At 46.1% G+C, this 22,657-nt stretch overlaps 1 protein-coding gene across 2 annotated transcripts in view; it reads left to right on the forward strand.

Annotated features, from left to right (window-relative positions):
- ltn1 (listerin E3 ubiquitin protein ligase 1) overlaps positions 1-22,657 on the forward strand; it is a 268,450-nt gene that overhangs the window by 146,715 nt on the left and 99,078 nt on the right. For both annotated transcript variants that reach the window (XM_072514034.1, XM_072514036.1), the window contains exons 18-20: positions 3,400-3,507; positions 5,926-6,068; positions 22,030-22,180. In XM_072514034.1, the coding sequence (XP_072370135.1) occupies positions 3,400-3,507; positions 5,926-6,068; positions 22,030-22,180 (402 nt within the window). The remainder of the gene's footprint in view (positions 1-3,399; positions 3,508-5,925; positions 6,069-22,029; positions 22,181-22,657) is intronic.

Consider the following 22,657-nt stretch of genomic DNA (forward strand, 5'->3'; position numbering starts at 1 on the left):
CCTAAACAGCTCTCCAAGCGAAGCTCTAACTTTCGGAGCCTGTGTTTAAACATTTATATCCTTTTCTTACTTAGGGAGTTTGACTCCCCAGTTATATCGAGACAAAGAACAGTCTCTCTCTTGGTCGGCAAGACCTTGGTTTCTAGGGAGGTCTAACAGGGCACTTGTCACTAAAGATACGAGGTTGATACCTCCAGTCGCTATCTCCAGAAAAACACCAGCCTGCCTTCTTGGCAGGGCCTCTTGCCAAGCAGTAGCCTCCCTTAGTGGCTAGGCCACTAGACAAGCAATATCCTCCCTTAGTTGGCAAAGCTTATTTCCAGACAAGGCCACTAGACTTAATGAGTTCACTGCACCTGGACTTTTACAAAGATAATGTCTGTAATACATGTTGATAAACATTTTTGCGATAAGTACTGGTTTACAAGAGATAAATGACTTCATCAGTCATCAGTTTTTAATATAGGGTTAAATACATGATTTAATATAACATCAGTTCTGATCAGCTTTTAATATAGAATGGATACCGCCACACCATGTTGCACTTGTCCTTCTAGATGGTCACGATAATGCATTTGGAAGGTGCTGTATATGGAGCCTTGGTGAGTTCCTACAGTGCATCTTGTAGATGGTACACATTGAAACCACTGTGCATAGTGGAGGGAGTGAATGTTTATGGATGGGGTGTCAATCAGGTGGTCCTGGATGGTGTCAGGTTTCTTGAGTGTTGTTGGAGCTGCACCCAGGGGAGAGGAATCCATCGCACTCCTGACTTGTGCATCGTAGATGGTAGATGGGCTTTGGGGAGTCAAGAGGTCAGTTACCCCCTACTAAATTCCCAGTCTCTGAGCTGCTCTTGTTCAGGTCTTGCTGCATTTGGACCTGGACTGCTTTGGTATCTGAGAAGTCATGAATGGTGCTGAACATTGTGCAATCATTAGTGAATATCCCCACTTGTGACCTTATAATGGAGGAAAGGTCATTAATGAAGCAGCTGAAAATTGTTGGGCCTAGGATACTACCCTGAGGAACTTTGCAGTGATGTCCTGAGATTGAGATGATTGACCTCCAACTACCACAGCCATCTTCCTTTGTGCCCGGTATGACTCCAACCAACAGAGAGTTTCCCCGATTACCATTGACTCCAGTTTTTCTTGGGCTCCTCGATGCTCCAGTTGGTCAAATGCTGCCTTGATGTCAAGGGCTGTCGAATCCAATATTGCATTGCAATTCATGCAAATAAACTTGGAAAGAGGGTATTTATTCACGGGGCAGTAATCTAGCTAATCAAGAGTTTTCTGACCATTATGCATATCAATAAAAGCAGGCGTAGTTACTTTAGGGGCCTAGTAAAGACCTTAAAAATGGAAAATATTTCAAGGGATTGATTCCACTTTTTGACAGCACCTTCCAAACGTGGTCTAGACCACCTAGAAGAACATGGCAGCAGATGCATGAAGACACCATCGCCTGCAATTATCCCTCCAAGTAACACATCCTCCTGACTAGGAATTATATTGCTATTCCTTCACTGTCGCTGGGTCAAATTCCTGGACCTCCTTTCCTAACAGCACTGTGGGTGTACCTATACCATATGAACTGCAGCGGTTCAAAAAGACTGCTCATTACCACCTTCCCAAAGGTAATTATGGATGGGCAATAAACGTTGGCCTAGCCAGTGACATCAATATTCCGTGAACTGGAAGAGTTGAGTGATGCTGTACAAGAGCACCATGGAACCACTCTTGACATTTTGGCCCTCTTTTGAAAAATGTGCTGCTGTTATCCTATTGCAGCTACAATGCACCAACTCGACCACATCGCTGACACTATACTTGCAACTTGTCAGAGTTCTTCAATTTGAGCGGCTGTGGATTCATTGGAATTTTAGCCCCTTTGCCCTTTGTAATATTTGTTTCATGTGGAGCCTTGTCCTTTTTTTTGACTATATTTAACTATGGCAACATCACCCATCCTGAGATACCCTGAGATGGGGATGGTGAGTTTTCTCCTTAAACTGTTGATGTCTCTGTGATGATGTCCAGCAGCAATGGTAATAGAGAATACCAGGATTTTGATCCATCGGCAATAAAGGTACTTCAGTCATATGCCCACATCAGATGGGGCGTGATTTACTCGGGAACTTGAAAGTGATGGTGATCCCATGCTGTTGCTGCTTTTCTCCTCCTTAGTCAAAGAGATTAGTGGTTAGAAGATTAAAATAATCTTGACTTCTGCTGTAAATTTTGCAAGTCATTGTTTAAAAGTAATTACTGTATGGTGCAAGTTGAACAGTAATTCATGTAATAAACGACTTTAATTTTGCAACACTCCATCCAGTAAGGGGTATATAATGTGAATCATAGATCATGATCAGCATGTACCAAAGAAAATGATCCTGAACATTTTCTTTCAGACACTGCTTAACTGAGTCGAGCAATCCTATTTCTTGCACATATCCTATGTCTCAATGTCTGATCGATCTCAAAGATCCCATTCAGTCCGTTATTATTGCTTACACAGTGCCTTGAGAAAGTGGAAACAGGAACTTGAGGGAACTGGAACTTCAGTATAAAATATCTCTTTCCTTTCTCCATTCTCAAATTCTCCTTTTGTAATGGATTAATCAAAACAGTTATGTTCTTAATGAGCTTTGGTGGTGGTGCTGACTATAATCTGGTCACTGACCAGGATGCAGAATATAGAATTACGTTAGTTCCTACTTTACACAGATTTTCTCCTTCAGGGACTTATTTAATTTCTTTTGAAGGCTAGTGTTGAATATTTCTGGTTAAGACAAAAAAATAGGTTCAATGTGTTAACATTGATTAGATTTTCAAAAATGAGAGGCAGCCTCACGGCGCCGAGGTCCCACGTTTGACCCCGGCTCTGTGTCACTGTCCATGTGGAGTTTGCACATTCTCCCGTGTTTGCGTGGGTTTCGCCCCCACAACCCAAAGATGTGCAGGATAGACGGATTGGCCACGCAATGAATTGGATACTCTAAATTTATATTTTTTTAAAAATATTTTCAAAAATGAAAATTGGAATAAAAGCAATAACGATAATTGGCCTTATAAAGAGAAGTAACTACACTTTAGATGATCCTGTGTGAAATCCGTGGCATCGACATAAAATCCTAGTAAACCCATTTGCTGATCAATGACCTCTTGTCAGGCACACTTTCATCCTCAAATATATTTGATGAGTAGAGAAAGTTAAAGCTGTATGTTATTGGAGGGAAATTCTCTGAATTTTTTTGTAAAGAGGAATAGGAAGGGGCCATTCAGCCCTTCGCCCCTGTTCCACCATTCAGTTACCTTAGTATCTGCCTTTCCTCCAAATTCCTTGACAGAATGACCTGACATTAAAGACTTTTTTCTTAATTCTTTCAAATAGATCATTACAGAGTGGATTACTCTGGGCTTTAACTGCATCTCAGTTTATTATCCAAACAAAAGTGGATGGCGGTTGCGACCTGAAACGACTGTACATTACAGTGGAGAGGTAAGGATTTGACCATATTAAGAAATAGTAATTTAGTAGTACAGGCCTCGTGTATTGGTGGAAAAAGAGAAATGCTGTCAAAGCTTGTCATCTTGCAGTCAACAGATTTGTCGCTTTCCTAAAAAAACATGACACCTAACTTCCTGATGGTAGATGACAAATTTGCTATATTTGAATCCGCAGCTGCATGCAAGGATTTCCTTACATACCTTAATGGGCTTCATCCTGCACACAAATTCACGTTTGCAATGGAGCAGTCAAATTAATTCAATAAAAACAAATTATTGCGGATGCTGGAATCTGAAACCAAAAAGAAAATGCTGGAAAATCTCAGCAGGTCTGGCAGCATCTGTAGGGAGAGAAACAAGCGTCTGTCCCTGGACTATGTGCTAGTTCACATTTCAAACCCCCTTTCAGACAACTGCCCTTACCAATTCTTCTTTTTATTTGATTTTATCCCAATTTAATGTTTTCATCTTAATTTTCCCGAATTCTTAACATTTCTAATTGTAACACCTGGTTCCAGTAAATCTTTCCTGGATTTCCAGTATGCTATTATTGTCAGACTCATGTATTGCTATTGATTTTAATTACTTCTGTTTGAGCGCTAAACACTTGGGCCTGGCTTCCCGTCCATGTTCCTATTCTGATTTGGGTGGCATCACAATGAAGAACTGAGAAAATTGTGAGCATAGAGGCCTGCTATTACCATCCCTACAAATGTTTTTTGCCCTTTGGTGTTTCTTAACTCGACCCATACAGATTCCACATTGCTTGTGCTAATATCTTTCCTCAGTATTATAACAATATCTTCTTTAATCAGCAATACAACTCCAGCATATTTTCCTTTCTGTATGTCCTTCCAAAAAATGAAGAGCCCTCCGTGTTTAGTTCCCATCCTTGGTCACCTTGGAGCCATGTCTCCTTAATCCCAACTATGTCATACCCCTTTACATCTACCTTGCGCAACTAATTCATCCATTTTATTTTGAATGCTCCGTGTGCTTAGGTACTAAACCTTAAGGCTAGTCTTTTTAACGTTCTTTGTTCCATCCGTACTATTTTGTACTATGTCCTTATCTGATTCTGGCTCTTGATTTCTTTGCCTATCACTTTTCTTATACCCTTGCTGTCTTGCCTTGTTCTTGATTCCCCCTGGGCAATCCTTGCGTAGATTCCCACCCCAAACCCCCACCATATTAGTTTAAACCCTCCCCAACCGCATTAGCAAGGCCCCCCCCAGTCCTCTTCCTCTGCCTGGTGGTCATCCTTCCTGCCTGCGTAGTCCGAGTTGACGGTATGACCGCTTCTCTGTATGTGCTATCCATGATACTCTCCGCCTCACGGGTGCTCCATAGTGCCCCAGATGCCGCTCCAGCTCTGAAACTCCGTCTTGGAGGAGTTGCAGCTGGAGACACTCCCTGCACACATTTTGGTCTTGGGAACTGTTCTCCCACATGGAGCAAGAAGAGCAAACCACAGCCTGGAGCTCTCCAGCCATGTCTTCCCCCTTGAAGTTGAATTAATATCAAACAATATCAACTAGGGCCCTTTTTCTCCACTCTTTGTTATTATAGAGTATATTTCTTAGACAAATGGACAAGATATAGAAGGATAATGTGAGGCTATTTTTAAAAAAAATTATTTTGAGCGCTGAACCAGAAATCACTGCTTATGAGGGTGGCGGAAGCGGAGATAATGAATGATTTCAAAAAGAAAATTAGATGAGACTTGAGAGGAGCAAAGTTGCAGGGCTGGGTTTGGGACTGATTGATTGCTTCATGAGGGGCTGGGATTGACCTGACGAGCCAAAAGGTGGCCTTCTGTACAGTAATGACTCTATATCCCCGACGGCACAGATATTCACAATGAATTTTCTGCTCATCCTGCAGGTCTTGCCACTTCCTGAAGCTATCATGAAGTTGTTGATCGTAGGCCCTAGAAAACATTAGTAACAATCTGACTTTGAAATGACGGGAGAGTGCCTAATGGCGGTCTTTTCTCCCGCCAATCTGGACCCATCTGAGAGGATGGAATGGTTCCAATCTTTGGGGTGCATCCACCCCTTTAATTGCCTGGCTGCTTCTGGTCCCACTTCAACATGGCTAGGACATTGTGGCCAAGAAGTATGTGGACTCCTTCCTGGCCAAGAACCCACTGTGTATAGAGCATGAATCCTAATTTAGGAACTTGGTCAGGTGTAACAGTGACGGAGGTGCAAGTGGAGGCAGAAGTCCTGTCGTGTTGGAACATTGGTGCAGAGGTGAATCCTGGTCTTAGTTATCAAACTGGGATGCACTTTTCCTCCCTTGCTTGAGAGACCTACAAGCCCCTTCTCCAATATAAGTGAGTCTGTGGGTATCTCCTGGCAATTGTATGCTACAATTTTTGTTCAATATATTGAATTTATGTTTTCAGATTTTTCCCTTTGACTGAGGCAAGCCTGCACACAATCCAGAATATTGCACCATCACTTCTGCAGGAAGATAAAAATCTTCTTGTGACGCAGTGTGCTGCAAAACTTTCTACAAGCAGGGGTACAGAGATTACCAGTGTTGATGGTCAGTGTTTTGCCTTATTTGTTTTGATATCAAAGTATCCTTATTTTTAAAAAAAAGTATTTTCATCTTGGCTCAATGGTAGCACTTTCTCCTCTGGGTTTGAAATTTCAAGCTGCACTGCAGACCATTGAGTGCATAATCTTGGTTGACATTTCAGTACAGTCTTGAGAAAGTATGCAGTCATCTTTCAGATGAAACATTAAACCAAAGCCCCATCTGCCTTTTCAGAGGGATGTACAAGATTCCACTGCATTATCTGAAGAAAAGTAAGGGATTTCTCTTGATGTCTTGGCAGACATTTACCTCTCAAACAGCGGCACTGAAAATAGATTATCTGGTCATTTATTTCATTTAATTTCACACCTTTCTGTTTCCTTTTTGCAATTTCTGAGGTTATGAAAGGAGCTATTAAGTGCAAGATCTTTATTTCTTTCATTAAAGAAAGAATCTCACCATTAGACCCTATATCAAAATTAAGTACATTTTGATTTAAAGTTTTCATTATCACTTTGGGTACTAGCTTGGAAATGTTTCAATTCTAATATTGATTTCAGATGAGGATTTTAATTTCAATAAATTGCTATCTTTGGATGCTCCAGTTTGACCTGTGTAAAGTTCAGTGCATTACACTCAAAAGCTCAGAAACTCCTCTAAGATGTTTCCCCTTCTCATTTAAACTGTTATATAACAAAAAGGTTGAGAAATAAAACCAAAATTAATGCAAATTTTCCGTTAAGTTTTTAAAGATATTCCTATCTTTAGTAATCAGTAGTAAGGGCGTGGAATGCCCTGCCTGCAACAATAGTGGACTCGCCAACACTAAGGGCATTCAAATGGTCATTGGATAGATATATGGATGATAAGGGAATAGTGTAGATGGGCTTTAGAGTGGTTTCACAGGTCGGCACAACATCGAAGGCCAAAGGGCCTGTACTGCGCTGTAATGTTCTATCGTAATACCCTTCTATTTTAAACAATTAATACATGTATATTGTTAAAAGACTTGCATGTAATTCATGTAACAGAGGGATCTGGGTGTCCTCATGCATGAGTCACAGAAAATGAGCATGCAGGTGCAGCAGATAATAAGGAAAGCAAATGGAATATTGGCATTTATAGCAAAAGGAATAGAGTATAATGGTAAGGAAGTGTTGTTGCAACTATACAAGGCATTGGTAAGACCGCACCTGGAGTATTGTGCACAGTTTTGGTCCCCTTATTTGAGGAAAGATATAGTGACATTGGAGGCAGTTCAGAGGAGGTTCACAAGATTGATTCCAGAGATGAAGAGTTTGTTGTATGAGGAGAGATTGAACAGTTTAGTGCTATACTCTCTAGAGTTTAGAAGAATGAGGGGAGATCTAATTGAGGCGTACAAGATACTAAAAGGTATGGATAAAGTAGACGTGGAGCTGATATTTCCTCTTGTGGGACATTCTAAAACGAGAGGTTATGGACTTCCGGTTGCGGTGATGCACTGCTAAGCCGCACGTTTCGGCAGCTCCCGGTCCAACGGACTTTTGGGCTCTTATCGGGAGCCCCAACGGAATTTTTTTTCGACCTAACCCAGTGTGGGGTGACGAAGGAAGGAGTCCCCCCGGGTGTGTATGGAAAGGAGCGGCGGTAGTGGCCAGATTACGAAGGATCCTTTGGAGCAGCGGCAGAGAAGAGAAGAGAAGCAAGGTGGCGGCGGATGGAGCCCAGATGGTATGGGGCCCGGATTAGCAGGAGTTTCTCCGACGATGTGTGGAGGAGCTCAAGAAAGAGGTGCTGGCGCCGGTGCTACTGGCAATCGAGGGACTGAAGGAAACACAAAAGGTCCAGGCGATGGAGCTCCGTGGAGTGAAGGCAAAGGCAGCCGAAAATGAAGATGAGATACAGGGCCTGGTGGTAAAAACGGAGACACACGAGGCACTACACAAGAGGTGCATAGAAAGGCTGGAAGCCCTGGAGAACAGCTCGAGGAGGAAAAACCTACGGATTCTAGGTCTCCCCGAAGGAGCAGAGGGAGCTGATGTTGGGGCTTATGTGAGCACGATGCTCCACGCACTAATGGGAGCTGCGGCCCCAACGGGCCCCCTGGAAGTGGAGGGAGCCTCGTGAGAAGACCAAAGGCAGGCAAAACACCTAGAGCAATAGTGGTGAAGTTCCATCGCTACAGGGACAGAGAGATGGTCCAGAGCTGGGCCAAGAAGGCACGGAGTAGCAAATGGGAGAATGCGGTGATACGTGTGTATCAGGACTGGAGTGCGGAGGTGGTGAGAAGGAGGGTGAGCTTTAACCGGGCCAAGGCGGTGCTCCATAGGAAGAAAATAAAATTTGGGATGCTGCAGCCGGCGCGATTGTGGATCACGCACCAGGGCAAGCACCACTACTTCGAGACGGCGGATGAGGCATGGACATTCATCCAAGAAGAGAAACTGGACTAGATTTGAGAGTTTGATGTTTGGAGAGAAGCAGCGAGGTGGTGGTACAGAAATGTAAAATGGGGAAAGGGGAGGGCTATTGTACAGCAATGTTGGACGGGGAATTTTTCTCCCCCCCCCGATGGGGGGGGAAACACAAAGAAATGTGGGCGCCGGTGGGAAAAGGGGCAGGGAAGGGGGATGAGGGACCTGTGCCATAGGGGGCGGGGCCAAGAGGAAAGCGCGGGTATTTTCCCGCGCTATGGAAATTATAGCGGGAAAACGGGCGCAGGAAGGAAGGGAGCCCCACACGCAGGGAGGTCAAAGAGTGAACGGGGGAAGCCGAGGTCAGCCAGAGTTAGCTGACTTCCGGAAGCAATATGGGGGGAGTAACCAACCTAGAGGGGGATCTAGCGGGGGGGGGGGGGGGATTAACTGGGTTGCTGCTGCTGAGAGCAAGGGGGAGCTGGTAAGAGATGAGGTGGTCGGGGCGGGAAGGCGCTGCCTGGGGGACAGACGGGTACGCGGGACCTGGATGAGGAGATGGCCAAAAAAAGGCGATGGCTAGTCGAGAGGGGGGGGGGGGGGAGAGAGAGTGAATGGCCCCCCAATCCGGCTGATCACGTGGAATGTGAGAGGCTTAAATGGGCCGATTAAGAGGGCATGGGTGTTTGCGCACTTAAAGAGACTGAAGGCGGACGTAGTCATGCTCCAGGAGACACCAGAAGGTGGCGGATCAGGTTAGACTAAGAAAAGGATGGGTGGGACAGGTATTCCACTCCGGGTTGGACGCGAAAAACACAGGGGTGGCAATATTGGTGGGGAAACGTGTATCATTCGAGGCTAAGAATATAGTGGTGGACAGTGGGGGCAGATATGTGATGGCGAGTGGCAGACTGCAGGGAGAGGCGGTTGTGCTGGTGAATGTATATGCCCCGAACTGGGATGACGCGGGATTCATGAAGCGAATGCTGGGACGTATCCCGGACCTGGAGGCGGGAAGCTTGGTAATGGGGGGGGATTTTAACACAGTGCTGGATCCAGGGCTAGACCGGTCCAGATCCAGGACCGGGAGAAGGCCGGCAGCGGCCAAGGTGCTTAAGGGATTTATGGAACAAATGGGGGGAGTGGATCCGTGGAGATTCGCCAGGCCGATGGCTAAAAAGTTCTCTTTCTTCTCCCACGTCCATAAGGTATACTCCCGGATAGACTTTTTCGTTTTGGGAAGGGCACTGATCCCGAAAATGGCAGAACGGAGTACTCGGCCATAGCCGTTTCAGACCACGCCCCGCATTGGGTGGATCTGGAACTAGGAGAGGAAAGGGAGCAGCGCCCACTCTGGCGACTAGATATGGGACTACTGGCGGACGAGGGGGTCTGCGGAAGGGTGAGGGGGTGTATTGAGCGATACCTGGAGGTCAACGACGATGGGGAGGTTCAGGTGGGGGTAGTATGGGAAGCGCTGAAGGCGGTGGTTAGAGGAGAGCTGATCTCCATCAGAGCCCACAAGGGGAAACAAGAGGGCAAAGAAAGAGAGAGATTAGTGGGGGAAATTTTGAGGGTGGATAAAAAATATGCGGGGGCCCCAGACGAAGGGCTATACAGAGAATGACGAAGACTACAGACGGAGTTTGACCTGCTGACCATGGGAAAGGCAGAGACACAGTGGAGGAAGGCACAGGGGATGCAATATGAGTATGGGGAAAAGGCCGGCAGTTGGCCCACCAACTTCGGAGGAGGATGGCGGCGAGAGAGATCGGGGGAGTGAGGGACGAAATGGGAAATATGGAGCAGAGAGCAGGGAAAGTGAACGAGGTGTTCAAGACCCTTTTATGAGAGGCTATATAAGTCCCAATCCCCGGGGGGAAAAGAAGGAATGCTACACTTTCTGGACCAGCTAAGGTTCGTGAAGGGGCAGGAGGTGGCAGGTCTGGGGGCGCCAATCGAGGTGGATGAGGTGATTAAAGGACTGGGGAACATCCAGGCAGGGAAGGTCCCGGGACCAGACGGGTTTCCGGTGGAATTCTACAGGAAGTATATGGATCTGTTGGCCCCGCTTTTGGCGAGAACCTTTAATGAGGCTAAGGAAAGGGGGATGCTACCCCCGACAATGTCGGAGGCGACGATATCGCTAATCCTGAAACGAGATAAAGACCCGCTGCAATGCGGGTCATACAGGCCTATCTCACTCCTAAATGTAGAGGCCAAACTGCTGGCCAAAGTGATGGTGACAAGGATAGAGGATTGCGTCCCAGGGGTGGTGCATGATGATCCGACAGGGTTTGTAAAGGGGAGACAACTGAATGTTAATGTACGAAGGTTGCTGGGGGTGATGATGACGCCCCCACCGGAGTAGGGTGGAGTGGGACTATCTGTGGGAGGTGCTGAAGAGGTTTGGGTTCGGTGAGGGGTTTATTAGATGGGTCAGACTCTTATATGGGGCCCCGATGGCAAGCGTAGTCACAAACCGGCAAAGATCGGGGTATTTTCGGCTACACGGGTACAAGACAAGGGTGTCCCCTGTCCCCGTTACTGTTCGCGTTGGCAACTGAACCACTGGCCATAGCGCTGAGGGATTCTAAGAAGTGGAGGGGGGTGCTTAGAGGGGGTGAGGAACACCGAGTGTCGCTCTACGCAGATGATCTACTGCTATACGTTGCGGACCCGGTAGAGGGGATGCCAGAAGTAATGCAGATACTTAGGGAGTTTGGAGAGTTCTCGGGGTATAAACTAAATATGGGGAAGAGCGAGCTTTTTGTAATGCACCCCGGGGAACAGGGTAGGGGGATAGATGCTCTGCCGCTGAGGAGAGTGGTGAGGAACTTCCGATACCTGGGAATCCAGGTGGCCAGGAACTGGGGAACCCTGCATAGACTCAACCTGACGCGACTGGTGGAGCAGATGGAGGAGGACTTTAAGAGGTGGGATATGGTGCCGCTGTCACTGGCGGGCAGAGTGCAGGCAGTTAAAATGGTGGTCCTCCCGAGGTTTCTTTTCGTGTTTCAGTGCCTCCCCATTCTGATCACAAAGGCCTTTTAAAAAAATTTTTTTTAAATAGATAGGAGCATTACGAGCTTTGTGTGGGCAGGAAAGACCCCGAGAGTAAAGAGGGGGTTCCTGCAGCGCAGTAGGGACAGAGGGGGACTGGCGCTGCCGAGTTTGAGCGACTACTATTGGGCCACCAATGTGTCGATGGTCTGTAAGTGGATGAGGGAGGAAGAGGGAGCAGCGTGGAACAAGCTGGAGATGGCGTCCTGTAAGGGAACGAGCCTAAAAGCGCTGGTGACGGCGCCGCTGCCTTTCTCCCCGAAAAGGTACACCACAAACCCAGTGGTGGTGGCAACCTTGAGGATCTGGGGGCAGTGGAGGCGACATAGGGGAGTGACGGGTGCCTCGGTGTGGTCCCCGATAAGGAATAACCACAGGTTTGTCCCAGGGAGGATGGATGGGGGGGTTCCAGTGTTGGCAACGAGCAGGAATTAGGAAGCTGAGGGACCTGTTTATAGACGGGACGTTTGCAAGTCTGGGAGCGCTAGAAGAAAAATATAAGTTGCCCCCAGGGAACGCCTTCCGATATATGCAAGTGAGGGCATTTACGAGGCAACAGGTGAGGGAATTCCCGCAGCTCCCGACGCAGGGGATCCAAGAGAGAGTGATTTCGGGGGCATGGGTTGGAGAGGGCAAAGTGTCCGAAATATACCGGGAGATGAGGGATGAGGGGGAGGCGATGATAGAGGAGCTGAAGGGAAAATGGGAAGAAGAGCTGGGGGAAGAGATTGAGGAGGGGCTATGGGCGGATGCCCTCAGTAGGGTAAATTCCTCGTCCTCGTGTGCCAAGCTTAGCCTAATTCAATTTAAGGTTCTACATAGAGCACATATGACGGGAGCAAGACTGAGCAGGTTTTTCGGGGTCGAGGACAGGTGTGGGAGGTGCTCAGGAAGCTCGGCGAACCACACACACATGTTCTGGTCGTGTCCGGCACTGCAGGAGTTCTGGGGGGGTGTGGCAAGGGTAATTTCAAAGGTGGTGAAGGTCCGGGTCAAGCCAGGCTGGGGGTTAGCTATATTTGGGGTTGCAGAAGAACCGGGAGTGCAAGAGGCGAAAGAGGCCGATATTTTGGCCTTTGTGTCCCTAGTAGCCTGGCGTAGGATTCTACTCATGTGGAAGGAAGCGAAACCCCCGGGCGTGGAGGCCTGGATAAACGACATGGCAGGGTTCTTAAGATTGGAACAAATAAAATTTGCATTGAGAGGATCGGCTCAGGGGTTCTCCAGGCGGTGGCAACCGTTCCTTGACTATCTCGCGGAACGATAATGAAAAGATAGAAATGACAGCAGCAGCAACCTCCCGGGGGAGCACTATTCTGTGTTTTTGCTATTTGTTTTTCTTTTTTAGTTTTAGTTGTAAGTTCACTATATTATTTAAATAATGTTATTTACCAGTTAATGTATAATCCCTTGTTGAGTTGTAAAAACGGAAACATTTTTGTTTGAAAAATTTAATAAAATATATATATTTTTTTAAAATGAGAGGTTATAAATTTAGGGTAAGAGGTAGCAAATTTAAAACAGATTTGAGGAAAAACTACTTCTCCCAAAGGTTTGTGAATGTGTTGATTTCGCTACCCCAGCGTGCGGAGGATGGAGGGGCAGTGAGTAAATTTGAGGAGAAGTTAGACAGATGTTTATTTGGTAATGGGTCGAAAGGTTACGGTGAATGGGCAGGACAGTGGAGTTGAGGCCAGGATGGGATCAGCCATGATCATATTGAGGGTGTTAGGCTCGGTAGGCTAAATCGCCTACTCCCGCTCCTAGGTCATGTGTTCTAGGGAGGAGATGCTCTGGCTGATTTTGCAATCCAGTTCTTGGTCTGTGACGTTGTAGGTAGCAAATGAGGAACATATCAACCGTGATAGAATGGCAGAAGAGACCTGATGGGCCGAATGGCCTAATTCTGCTCCTGTATCTTATGAACTCGCTCTCCAGAAATCTTGCGAGTCATTGTTGCAGATTTGTCACTGTTTTTCTTTTTTATGTCTCTTCTATTTTAATTTCTCTTTTTTGCATAATTCTTTTAGTGTCTTTCCCTTCTGTTACTCTCCATCTTTCTGCAATTTTAAAATGTATTTTTCTTTCCTTTTGCAGTATTCTCACCCTTTGAATTACACACTCCTCCCATTTCCACCACTGTTAATGCTCTCATCATTCTCAACTATCCAACCGGTTCATTTCTTACAACCGTTCACTCCCAGTTATGAGTGCAATTAACAAGACATTTAAAAGGTCTCACCTTCAACTAATTTCTTGACACCTAAATATTTCTATTGGTGAAACTTTGCAAATAATGTTCCATCCTTTTTTAAAAAGGAATAAAATTGCAATGAGGGTAAAATTGTTCCTGTATGTTATACATTACTCAATGCAAACTGTACTCAAATAAAGTTTGAAATTAGGCCTCTGACTTTTCTTCAGATACTATTGAAAAACAGTTGCCTTGAATCTAAATCAATTATTCCACCATTACAGCTGGCCAGTGTTGGTGTATGCTGGGAAGTTAAATATACTGTACATGCTCAGACTGCAGAATCCAAATTCAGCTGAGTTGCAACAAAAATATGATATCCAAACCCAAACTGAAGCATTTAAATAATAACTCTAATGATGTCATTAAAAGGCATAAGAGAACTGATTGGAGAGATTGAATCTTGCTGTTGTTAAATATGTAATTATTTGGATTATTTTGTTTAAATCTTTATTTGTATTTTTTGACATGCCATGTTAAGACAAGAAAAACACAGCAGATTTTTTTCAAACATAAGAGAATACAAAACCATATGATGGTTTGATGGGGCTGTCACAGACGGGTAATAAAATAAATGTTGAAATTCCTACTAAATCTACTTGTCATAATATCCACGCATGTATGTAATGAAGTGCAGACAGGCAGTGATTGACACACAGGATGACCAGTAAGCACACAGCACAGTGCAGCCAATCACCCGACAGAACACCACCACTATAAAGCCAGAGGGCACTAGGTTTCCCGCTCTCTCTGGACCCAGCTACTGAGACAGAGTCAGAGTCCACGAGCTAGCACAGTGCAAACACCATGCTAGCTAGTAAGTCTGGTCAGGCGAGTACGAGTACAAGTACAAGGTCTCCAGTCAGTTCAGTATCGTGTCGACCCACAGTTAAATATGTATGTTAGTTCTATCGTTCAATAAAACCGTGTTGGATCTTCTACAGTATTAGAGGTCTGTTTCTCGCATCACTGCATCAAGTGCAGTCCACACCGAACCGACCTGCCTAACACATCATGGTACCACGGAGTGATACTGAAAATTGACGGACCTACCTCGAGTGAATCAGTATTGAACAGCAAGCAGCCATCCGGTGACATGGAAAACATGCAGCCTCCTCCGCAGCTCTGCATCTCCGGCAACCTCGGCGCAAATTGGAAGCTCTTCAAGCAAAAGTTCCTCTGGTATATCGAGGCCTCCGACCTCGAAGCAGCATCGGATGCCAGGAAGATCGCGCTATTTCTCTCCACCGCGGGGACCACGCGATCCACATCTACAACTCCCTCACGTTTGCTGACGGTGAAGACAAAACAAAATTTAAATCAGTCCTGCTGAAGTTTGACAACCACTGTGACATTGAGGTGAATGAGAGCTTTGAAGGGTACGTTTTCCAGCAGAGGCTTCAGGGTAAGGATGAACCTTTTCAGTCCTTCGTCACCCATCTCCACATCCTAGAGCAGTCACGTAACTATGACTCGACGGCTGATTCCATGATCCGGGTTCAGATCGTTTTCGGGGTCCACTCCGACTCCCTTCTGCAGCAGCTCCTGAAAGTCAAACAGTTGACCCTCTCTGTTGCTGTTGAGACGTGCGTTGTCCATGAGCATGCTAAGAATCGTTACTCCCACATTAGGGCGGCAGAAACTGCCCACGTCCCACGTGGCGGAACGGGTTTAGGCCATTGCACAAATGCAGGGCCTGAGCATCGAGGAGAGTGGCCGTTTCGCGTGCTTTTCCCGGATCCCTGCGCATGCGCGCCATGACCAAGTGGACGACGAGCCCGACAACCCGACTGCGCAGGTGGGCACATCGACTGACCAACTGCGCATGCGCGATGGCGCACGGAACACGCTGACGTTGGCGTCATGACGTGTCTGAATTGTGGCTCCGCCCACTTAAAGCGGCACTGTCCGGCAAAAGGACACCGGTGTCTTCAGTGTGGCAAGCTTGGCCACTACGCAGCCCTTTGCAGATCTGCTCCACCACTCAGCAGCCAGCGATCCCAGCTGCGGCGCTGAAGTGTCCACTCAATACAACAAGGCATGCCAGATTACGATCCCGGCAGCCCAACGGACCCTGATGCTGAGTGCCTCAAGTCCCCATACCGGGTGGGCATCATAACTACACATGCGCTGCCTTCCACCACACCTACGCAACGCCTCTCGATCCTCTGTGTGGATCCCAACGACGGGTGGTCTGCTGTCCTCACAGTGACCAAGGCCCGCATCCGGTTCAAACTGGACACCGGCGCAACGGCGAACCTCATCTCGAAATCCGACCTCGACACCACCCGCGCCAAACCAAGCATTCTTCCACCGGCCTGTCAGCTCCTTGACTGCAATGGCGACGCCATAGCTGCCAGTGGTTCGTGTCAACTGGGGGTATCCAATAAGGCGATCAAGGCGACCCTGCGGTTTGAAATCGTCGGGCCTGACAGACCATCTCTGCTCGGCGCTCGTGCCTGCAAGCTCCTGAACCTTGTTCAACGCGTCCACACCATGTCATCAACACCGGCGACGGCCTCGCCCAATGGAAACTTGCAAGCCGACATAGATGACATCATCACGCAGTACCACAGCGTGTTCGATGGAATGGGCACGCTCCCATACCAATACAAAGTCCTGCTCAAGCCGAACGCCACCCCTGTAATTCATGCACCTCGCCAGGTGCCGGCGCCCCTCAAGGATCGTCTGAAGAAGAAATTACAGGACCTCCAAGACCAGGGCATCATATTAAAGGTTACAGAGCCCACAGACTGGGTCAGCTCCATGGTCTGCGTCAAGAAGCCATCAGGAGAGCTTCGCATTTGCATTGACCCTCAGGATCTAAACCGCAACATCATGAGGGAGCATTAGCTGATACCAAAACGAGAAGAGTTGACCAGTGAGATGGCTCATGCCAAATTCTTTACTAAGCTCGACGCCTCCAAGGGTTTTTGGCAAATACAACTGGGTGCGTCCAGTTGCAAGTTGTGCACGTTCAACACCCCGTTTCGTCGTTACTGCTACAACCGGATGTCTTTTGGCATCATATCTGCCTCCAAAGTATTTCATCGCATCATGGAACAGATGATAGAGGGCATCGAGGGGGTGAAAGTGTACGTTGACAATGTCATTATCTGGTCCATAATGCCCCAGGAACACATCGCTCGCCCCAAGAAGGTATTCCAAGGAATCAATGAACATGGTCTTTAGCTCAACAGGGCCAAGTGCTCTTTTGGTCAATCGGAGATCAAATTCCTAGGTGACAACATCTCGCAGCAGGGCGTACGGCAAGACGCTGACAAGGTCTCGGTGATCAATGCCATGAAGACCCCGGAGGACAAAAGGTGGTCCTCCGCTTTCTCGGAATGGTCAACTTCCTCGGGAAATTCATTCCCAATATGGCATCCCACACCACGGCACTCCGCCATCTCGTCAAAAAGTCGACGGAATTCCTGTGGCTGCCCACACATGAAGAGGAATGGAGTGAGCTGAAAGCAAAACTCACAACAGCCCAGGTCCTAGCATTCTTCGACCCAACCAAGGAAACCAAGATATCAACTGATGCAAGCCAGGACGGCATTGGGGCAGTGCTCCTTCAGCGGATGACTCAACGTCGTGGGCTTCAGTGGCGTATGCCTTCAGGGCCATTACGCTCACTGAGCAACGGTACGCTCAGATTGAGAAGGGGTGTCTGGGCCTCCTAATAGTCAAGTTCCACGACTATGTTTATGGCCTGCCGAAATTCACGGTAGAGACGGACCACAGGCCTCCAGTCCACATAATCCAGAAGGATTTAAACGAAATGACACCTCGGTTACAGTGTATTCTTCTAAAGCTATGCCGCTACGACTTCGAACTGGTCTATACGCCAGGTAAAGAGCTGATCGTTGTAGATGCCCTGTCCAGGTGCATTACCACACCGTGTGAATAAAGTGACTTCATCTGCCACATAGAAGCCCAAGTGCAGTTGTGTGCCTCGAACCTTCCGGCCTCCGACGAACGGGTGGTCCAAATTCGTGAGGAGACGGCCAAGGATCCTCTGCTGCAGTGCGTGATGCAGCACCTCAGCAATGGCTGGCAGAAGGGACAATATGCCCAGTCCTATAACGTAAAAGACGACCTGATGGTGGTGGAAGGAATCCTTCTGAAACTCGACAGAATCGTAATTCCTTAGAGCATGCGGGCTATGGTGCTGGACCAACTCCAGGAGGGTCACCTTGGGGTCGAGAAATGCCAACGCAGAGCTCGGGAGGCGGTCTATTGGCCGGGCATCAGCCAGGACATTGCCGACACAGTCCTCAATTGCCCTACCTGTCAGAAGTTTCAGCCAGCTCAACCCAAAGAAACGTTGCAGCAGCACGAGATTGTGACGTCTCCGTGGTCCAAAGTCAGTGTAGACCTTTTCCACGCCAAGGGGCGTCACTACGTACTCCTGGTCGACTACTTCTCCAGATATCCAGAAGTAGTGAAACTGTCCAACCTCACGTCGAAGGCGGTAATCAAAGCCTGCAAAGAAACGTTTGCCAGGCATGGGATACCGCTCACTGTAATGAGCGACAATGGTCCTTGCTTTTACAGCAAGGAATGGTCTGACTTTGCACAGTCCTACAACTTCCATCACGTTACCTCCAGTCCCCACTACCCGCAGTCAAATGGGAAGGCCGAAAAAGGGGTCCACATTGTAATTAATGTTTTGGGTTCACTCGATGTTGCTGATGGATTAGAACAGGCATTTTCAAAGCCGGGATCGCGTCCCGCGGGCGGGTGTCGGGAGGGTCACGGAGCCATCTGTCTCAGCGCGCCCGATTGCGCAAATTCACGCGCAACAGCCGCAGCAATCCATTTAACAATGCCGGCTGTAAGCGGCCTTCAAAACGGTCGCGACCATATTAACAAAATGAGGCCGCACTGCGCACACGTGCGAACCGATGAGCGGGCACGAATGTGCAGTGCGGCCTCATTTTGTTTATATGGTCAAAGGCCTCTCGCAGCCGGCATTGTTAAAAGCCGGCTGCTGCGGCTGTTGCCCGTGAATTTGCGCAATTGGAGACGCAGAAGATTTTTTAAAAATTCTATGTAATCTTCCTGCCTGAAGGGAGGCAGCGAGCAGGTCACGTCCCCCCGAACGTCGACATCAACGTGCTTTGAGTGCAATTGCGAAACCTCCATTTTGGCAGCAGCAAACAAGATAAGAAAAAATGGTGGGTCGCACAGGTCGGCCGGCGTGGGCCGCGAAGGTCGGCCGGCGTGGGTTCTGAAGGTTGGCTGGCGTGGGTTCTGAAGGTTGGCTGGCGTGGGTCCCGAAGGTTGGCCGGCGTGGGTCCCGAAGGTTGGTCGGTTGGTAAAAATGGGTCCCCGGGAAAAAAATTTGAAAAACACTGGATTAGAAAACTCTCAAAATGACAGTCTAGAAAAAAACAAGCACTGTATTTACTTGCATAAGAGTTGAGTTTCTAGCAATAAATTTTTAGCCAAAAAGTAAGGGGTCAAAATTTACATGAGGAATATTCTGGAATGGTTGAAATCCACCCTCTCCCGTTGAATCACAATCGTAGAGTTACCACGTCTGAGACTGTTCCTGACAGCCCTGCCACCAAAAGTAATGCAAAGATAACTAAAATGTGCTTTTAATTATTGAATTTTTAATCAATAAATTAATAATACCCTCCATGGAGACGGACATCAATTTGTGTACACTAAATACATCAAAAACAAAAGCCACATATACAAATTTAGACTATGTAATTCAGTTTTTTTACAGCACTGAAAAGTCTATTCCTTAGCAGCAGAGCATGCACCAAATGTGTATTGAAATCCTTAAATCACCCTTCTCTTCAGAAACCAATAACATGTCCCAATTTGCTTCTTGAATGGCATCATCCGATGAATCATTGGCATATCTTCAGCAATCATGTCCTCATCGGCTATATTATTGCACAAATAATTGTTTTTGTGCCATCAAGTACATTGGATTCCCAAATTTCTTGAATGATCTGCTGACAATCTCCTGATTTCATCCCAGGCCTCTCAACTCATTCACACAGTGTTGCTCATGTCTGAGCTTGTATGCTGCCTCCCTTGGTGAATGTCTTCTCTCCTCTAATTATCCAGTCATTCTGCTTTGTTTTCATCCTAGCCTTGAAGGGCTTGTTCAGAGAGGCCTCCAAAGGTTGAACGAGGCTGTTCAGACCACCAGGATAGTTTAAACCGCCTTCATCCATCCATCCTTTATTATAAACATATATAACTGGTCATGTTTGGTATTGCAATTTTGGAAGGAATTTTCTCATGAATATCACCATTGGCTGAGGCTTTGGCCCATCGAACATGCAGAGCAGCACATTGGTGAATTTCCTCTTTTCCTGGCTAGTCAAATTCGCTGTTTTCTCTCCAATTTTGCTCACAGTTTGACTGGCTGACGCTTCATGATTCACGGGAGTTTCATCCTTGTTTCTAGCAATACAATCCATTCTTTTTGTCAATGTTTGATTATAAACTGCTGAAATGCGATAAGCCTGTCATCAAGTTCTGCCTTTGTCTTTCATTTCGTATTTGCCCATCTCTCTTTATTCGCCAGCAGTCTTTCATTATTTGCTTGATCGTTCTTGTTTTTCAGTAGAATTTTGTTCCTCCGGAATTCTGTAGATCACTTTTTCAAATATTTCCCACATTGCTTTATCTCTTTGTTCGTCAATATTCTTTCCAGCCTACATTATTGAACAGTCCCATTCTCTCATGAGTTTTTTTGAAATCTGTTACTTTGGCTCATATCTTATTGTGTCTAATACATGATGGATGGTCCCGAACGCTTATTTGTTTTAGCTGCTCTGGTTCATTTCCTATTCCATCGGTGATTCCTCTCTTGTTGGGCTAATTATGTACTGGGCAAGAATGGAGTACCAACTCCATTTCCTTTTCCTCTTTCATGTGTTTATCTTCTGATTGGTCTATCCCAATCCCAACTAGTTTGTGGCTTGGGTAGTAATTAGCAGCTCTGAGAATCCTGCTTTTTAATTTAGTTCATAGCTCCTAGCACTCCCTGAGCAGAACTTCCCCTCTTTCTTCCCAATGTCATTGGCCCCAACACGGGCTGTGTCAGCTGGATCTTCAATCCCCCCCCATCCCCATTTTAAGTTACTCACAAAATGTTTGAACATATCCTTTACCCTGGCATCAGGTAAGCAATACACTTTCCTGGACTTGCATTTATAGTTGCAGAACATTTCATCTGTTCTCCGAATTATTCTGACCACCCTACCTGAAGCCTTCCTCCTTATTCTTACACATGTAGCAACTACATCATAGCTTTTGGACAGGACCAGTGTGTGTGGTACCACTTTCTCTGCCTTCCTTAGGTTCCCCTATCTTGCACACAGATCCATTCCTGCATCTGAGCTTTACCCTGAGGTGTGACTATAGTCTGTTGTAAAATATCCAGATATCCTGCCCCTTCCTGACATTAAAATGCTTGTAACAGCTCTGAGTTGGAGTATCGCAAGGTTGAGGTATATTTTTTTTAACAAACAATTTTATTGAGGTATTTTAGGCATATAGAAAAAATGACATTGTACAGTACAGAAAAAAGAAGTCAAGACACAAAGTAAACATAGTGCAAACCATGGCTCTGTTCACGCAAGTACCTGCCTCAATATCCCCCTACTCTACTCTACCCAACCCCTCTAAGATTGCGGTATTTCCTACAAATGTTGTAATCTGGGACAGCCTGACTCCACAAATTCCGTCATACTGAAGCCCAGGTGCCTATGTTCCCATTTCTAATTTATTAGTAACAGTTATTTATTTCTAGAACTAATAGAATCAGGAGGTGAAGGGTGTGGATTCATAGATGGATTTAGTTTGATTTTAATTGACTCATTATTACTTACTCTGATTATTTATTTCTTCAACTATTTATTTAAAGTTGATTGGGGCTTTTATTTAAAAAGTGGAGAGCATGAATAATAAATTCCATGGGCGCTGTGTTGCCTATGACATCACAGTTTCAAATTTCTTTCCTTCCCCTCTGTTTGTTTTACTGGTGGCTCTTCCATTTCCATGATGCTCCCTAGATCTGAAATCTCATTATGTGCCAAATATTTAGTTTAATAATTGTAAAAGCTTTCGATAATATGGGTAACTACCACATTCCTCCTGGTTCTGAATATTCCAAGAGTTTCAGATAGAAACTACAATTGTTTTATATTTTTTGGTTAACTATAGATATGTGTACATAAATCATTCATTATATATGCTGCTTGTATTAAATATACAGGAGGATTTGGAAGTCTTGTCGTCATAAATAGCTGCCTATCGAAAGGAATCGATGTGAACGATCATCTTGTGTTTGGCCAGTTGTTTTTTGATGTATTAAATACAATTATGGAATGGAGAAATTGTGAAGAAGAAATATTTTTGTTTGACTGGTAAGCTAATCTTATAAACTGTTACTTTTTTTCCATTTTACTTTTGGCGTAAAGCATAAATATTCTAACTGAAGACAAAAGTTCCCATAGTCGGCATTTCAAAAAGCTTTCCATATTTGGGCTATGAACAACTGTTATGGGTAGAAAAAGCAATGTATTGTGTATGGATTTGTTTTCTCACAGAATGGTAACAAAATAAATCAGTGAAGACACTTTACAGATACTTGATTGAACTAACTAGGATGTTCATATGTTTAGTGGAGTTTGGCATGTACATAGAACATACAATGCAGAAGGAGGCCATACGGCCCATCGAGTCTGCACCGACCCACTTAAGCCCTCACTTCCACCCTATCCCCATAACCCAATAACCCCTCCTAACCTTTTTGGACACTAAGGGCAATTTAGCATGGTCAATCCACCTAACTTGCACGTCTTTGGACCGTGGGAGGAAACCGGAGCACCCGGAGGAAACCC

The sequence above is a fragment of the Scyliorhinus torazame genome, chromosome 8 (assembly GCF_047496885.1).
Source record: "Scyliorhinus torazame isolate Kashiwa2021f chromosome 8, sScyTor2.1, whole genome shotgun sequence".
In the NCBI taxonomy this organism is placed as follows: domain Eukaryota; kingdom Metazoa; phylum Chordata; class Chondrichthyes; order Carcharhiniformes; family Scyliorhinidae; genus Scyliorhinus; species Scyliorhinus torazame.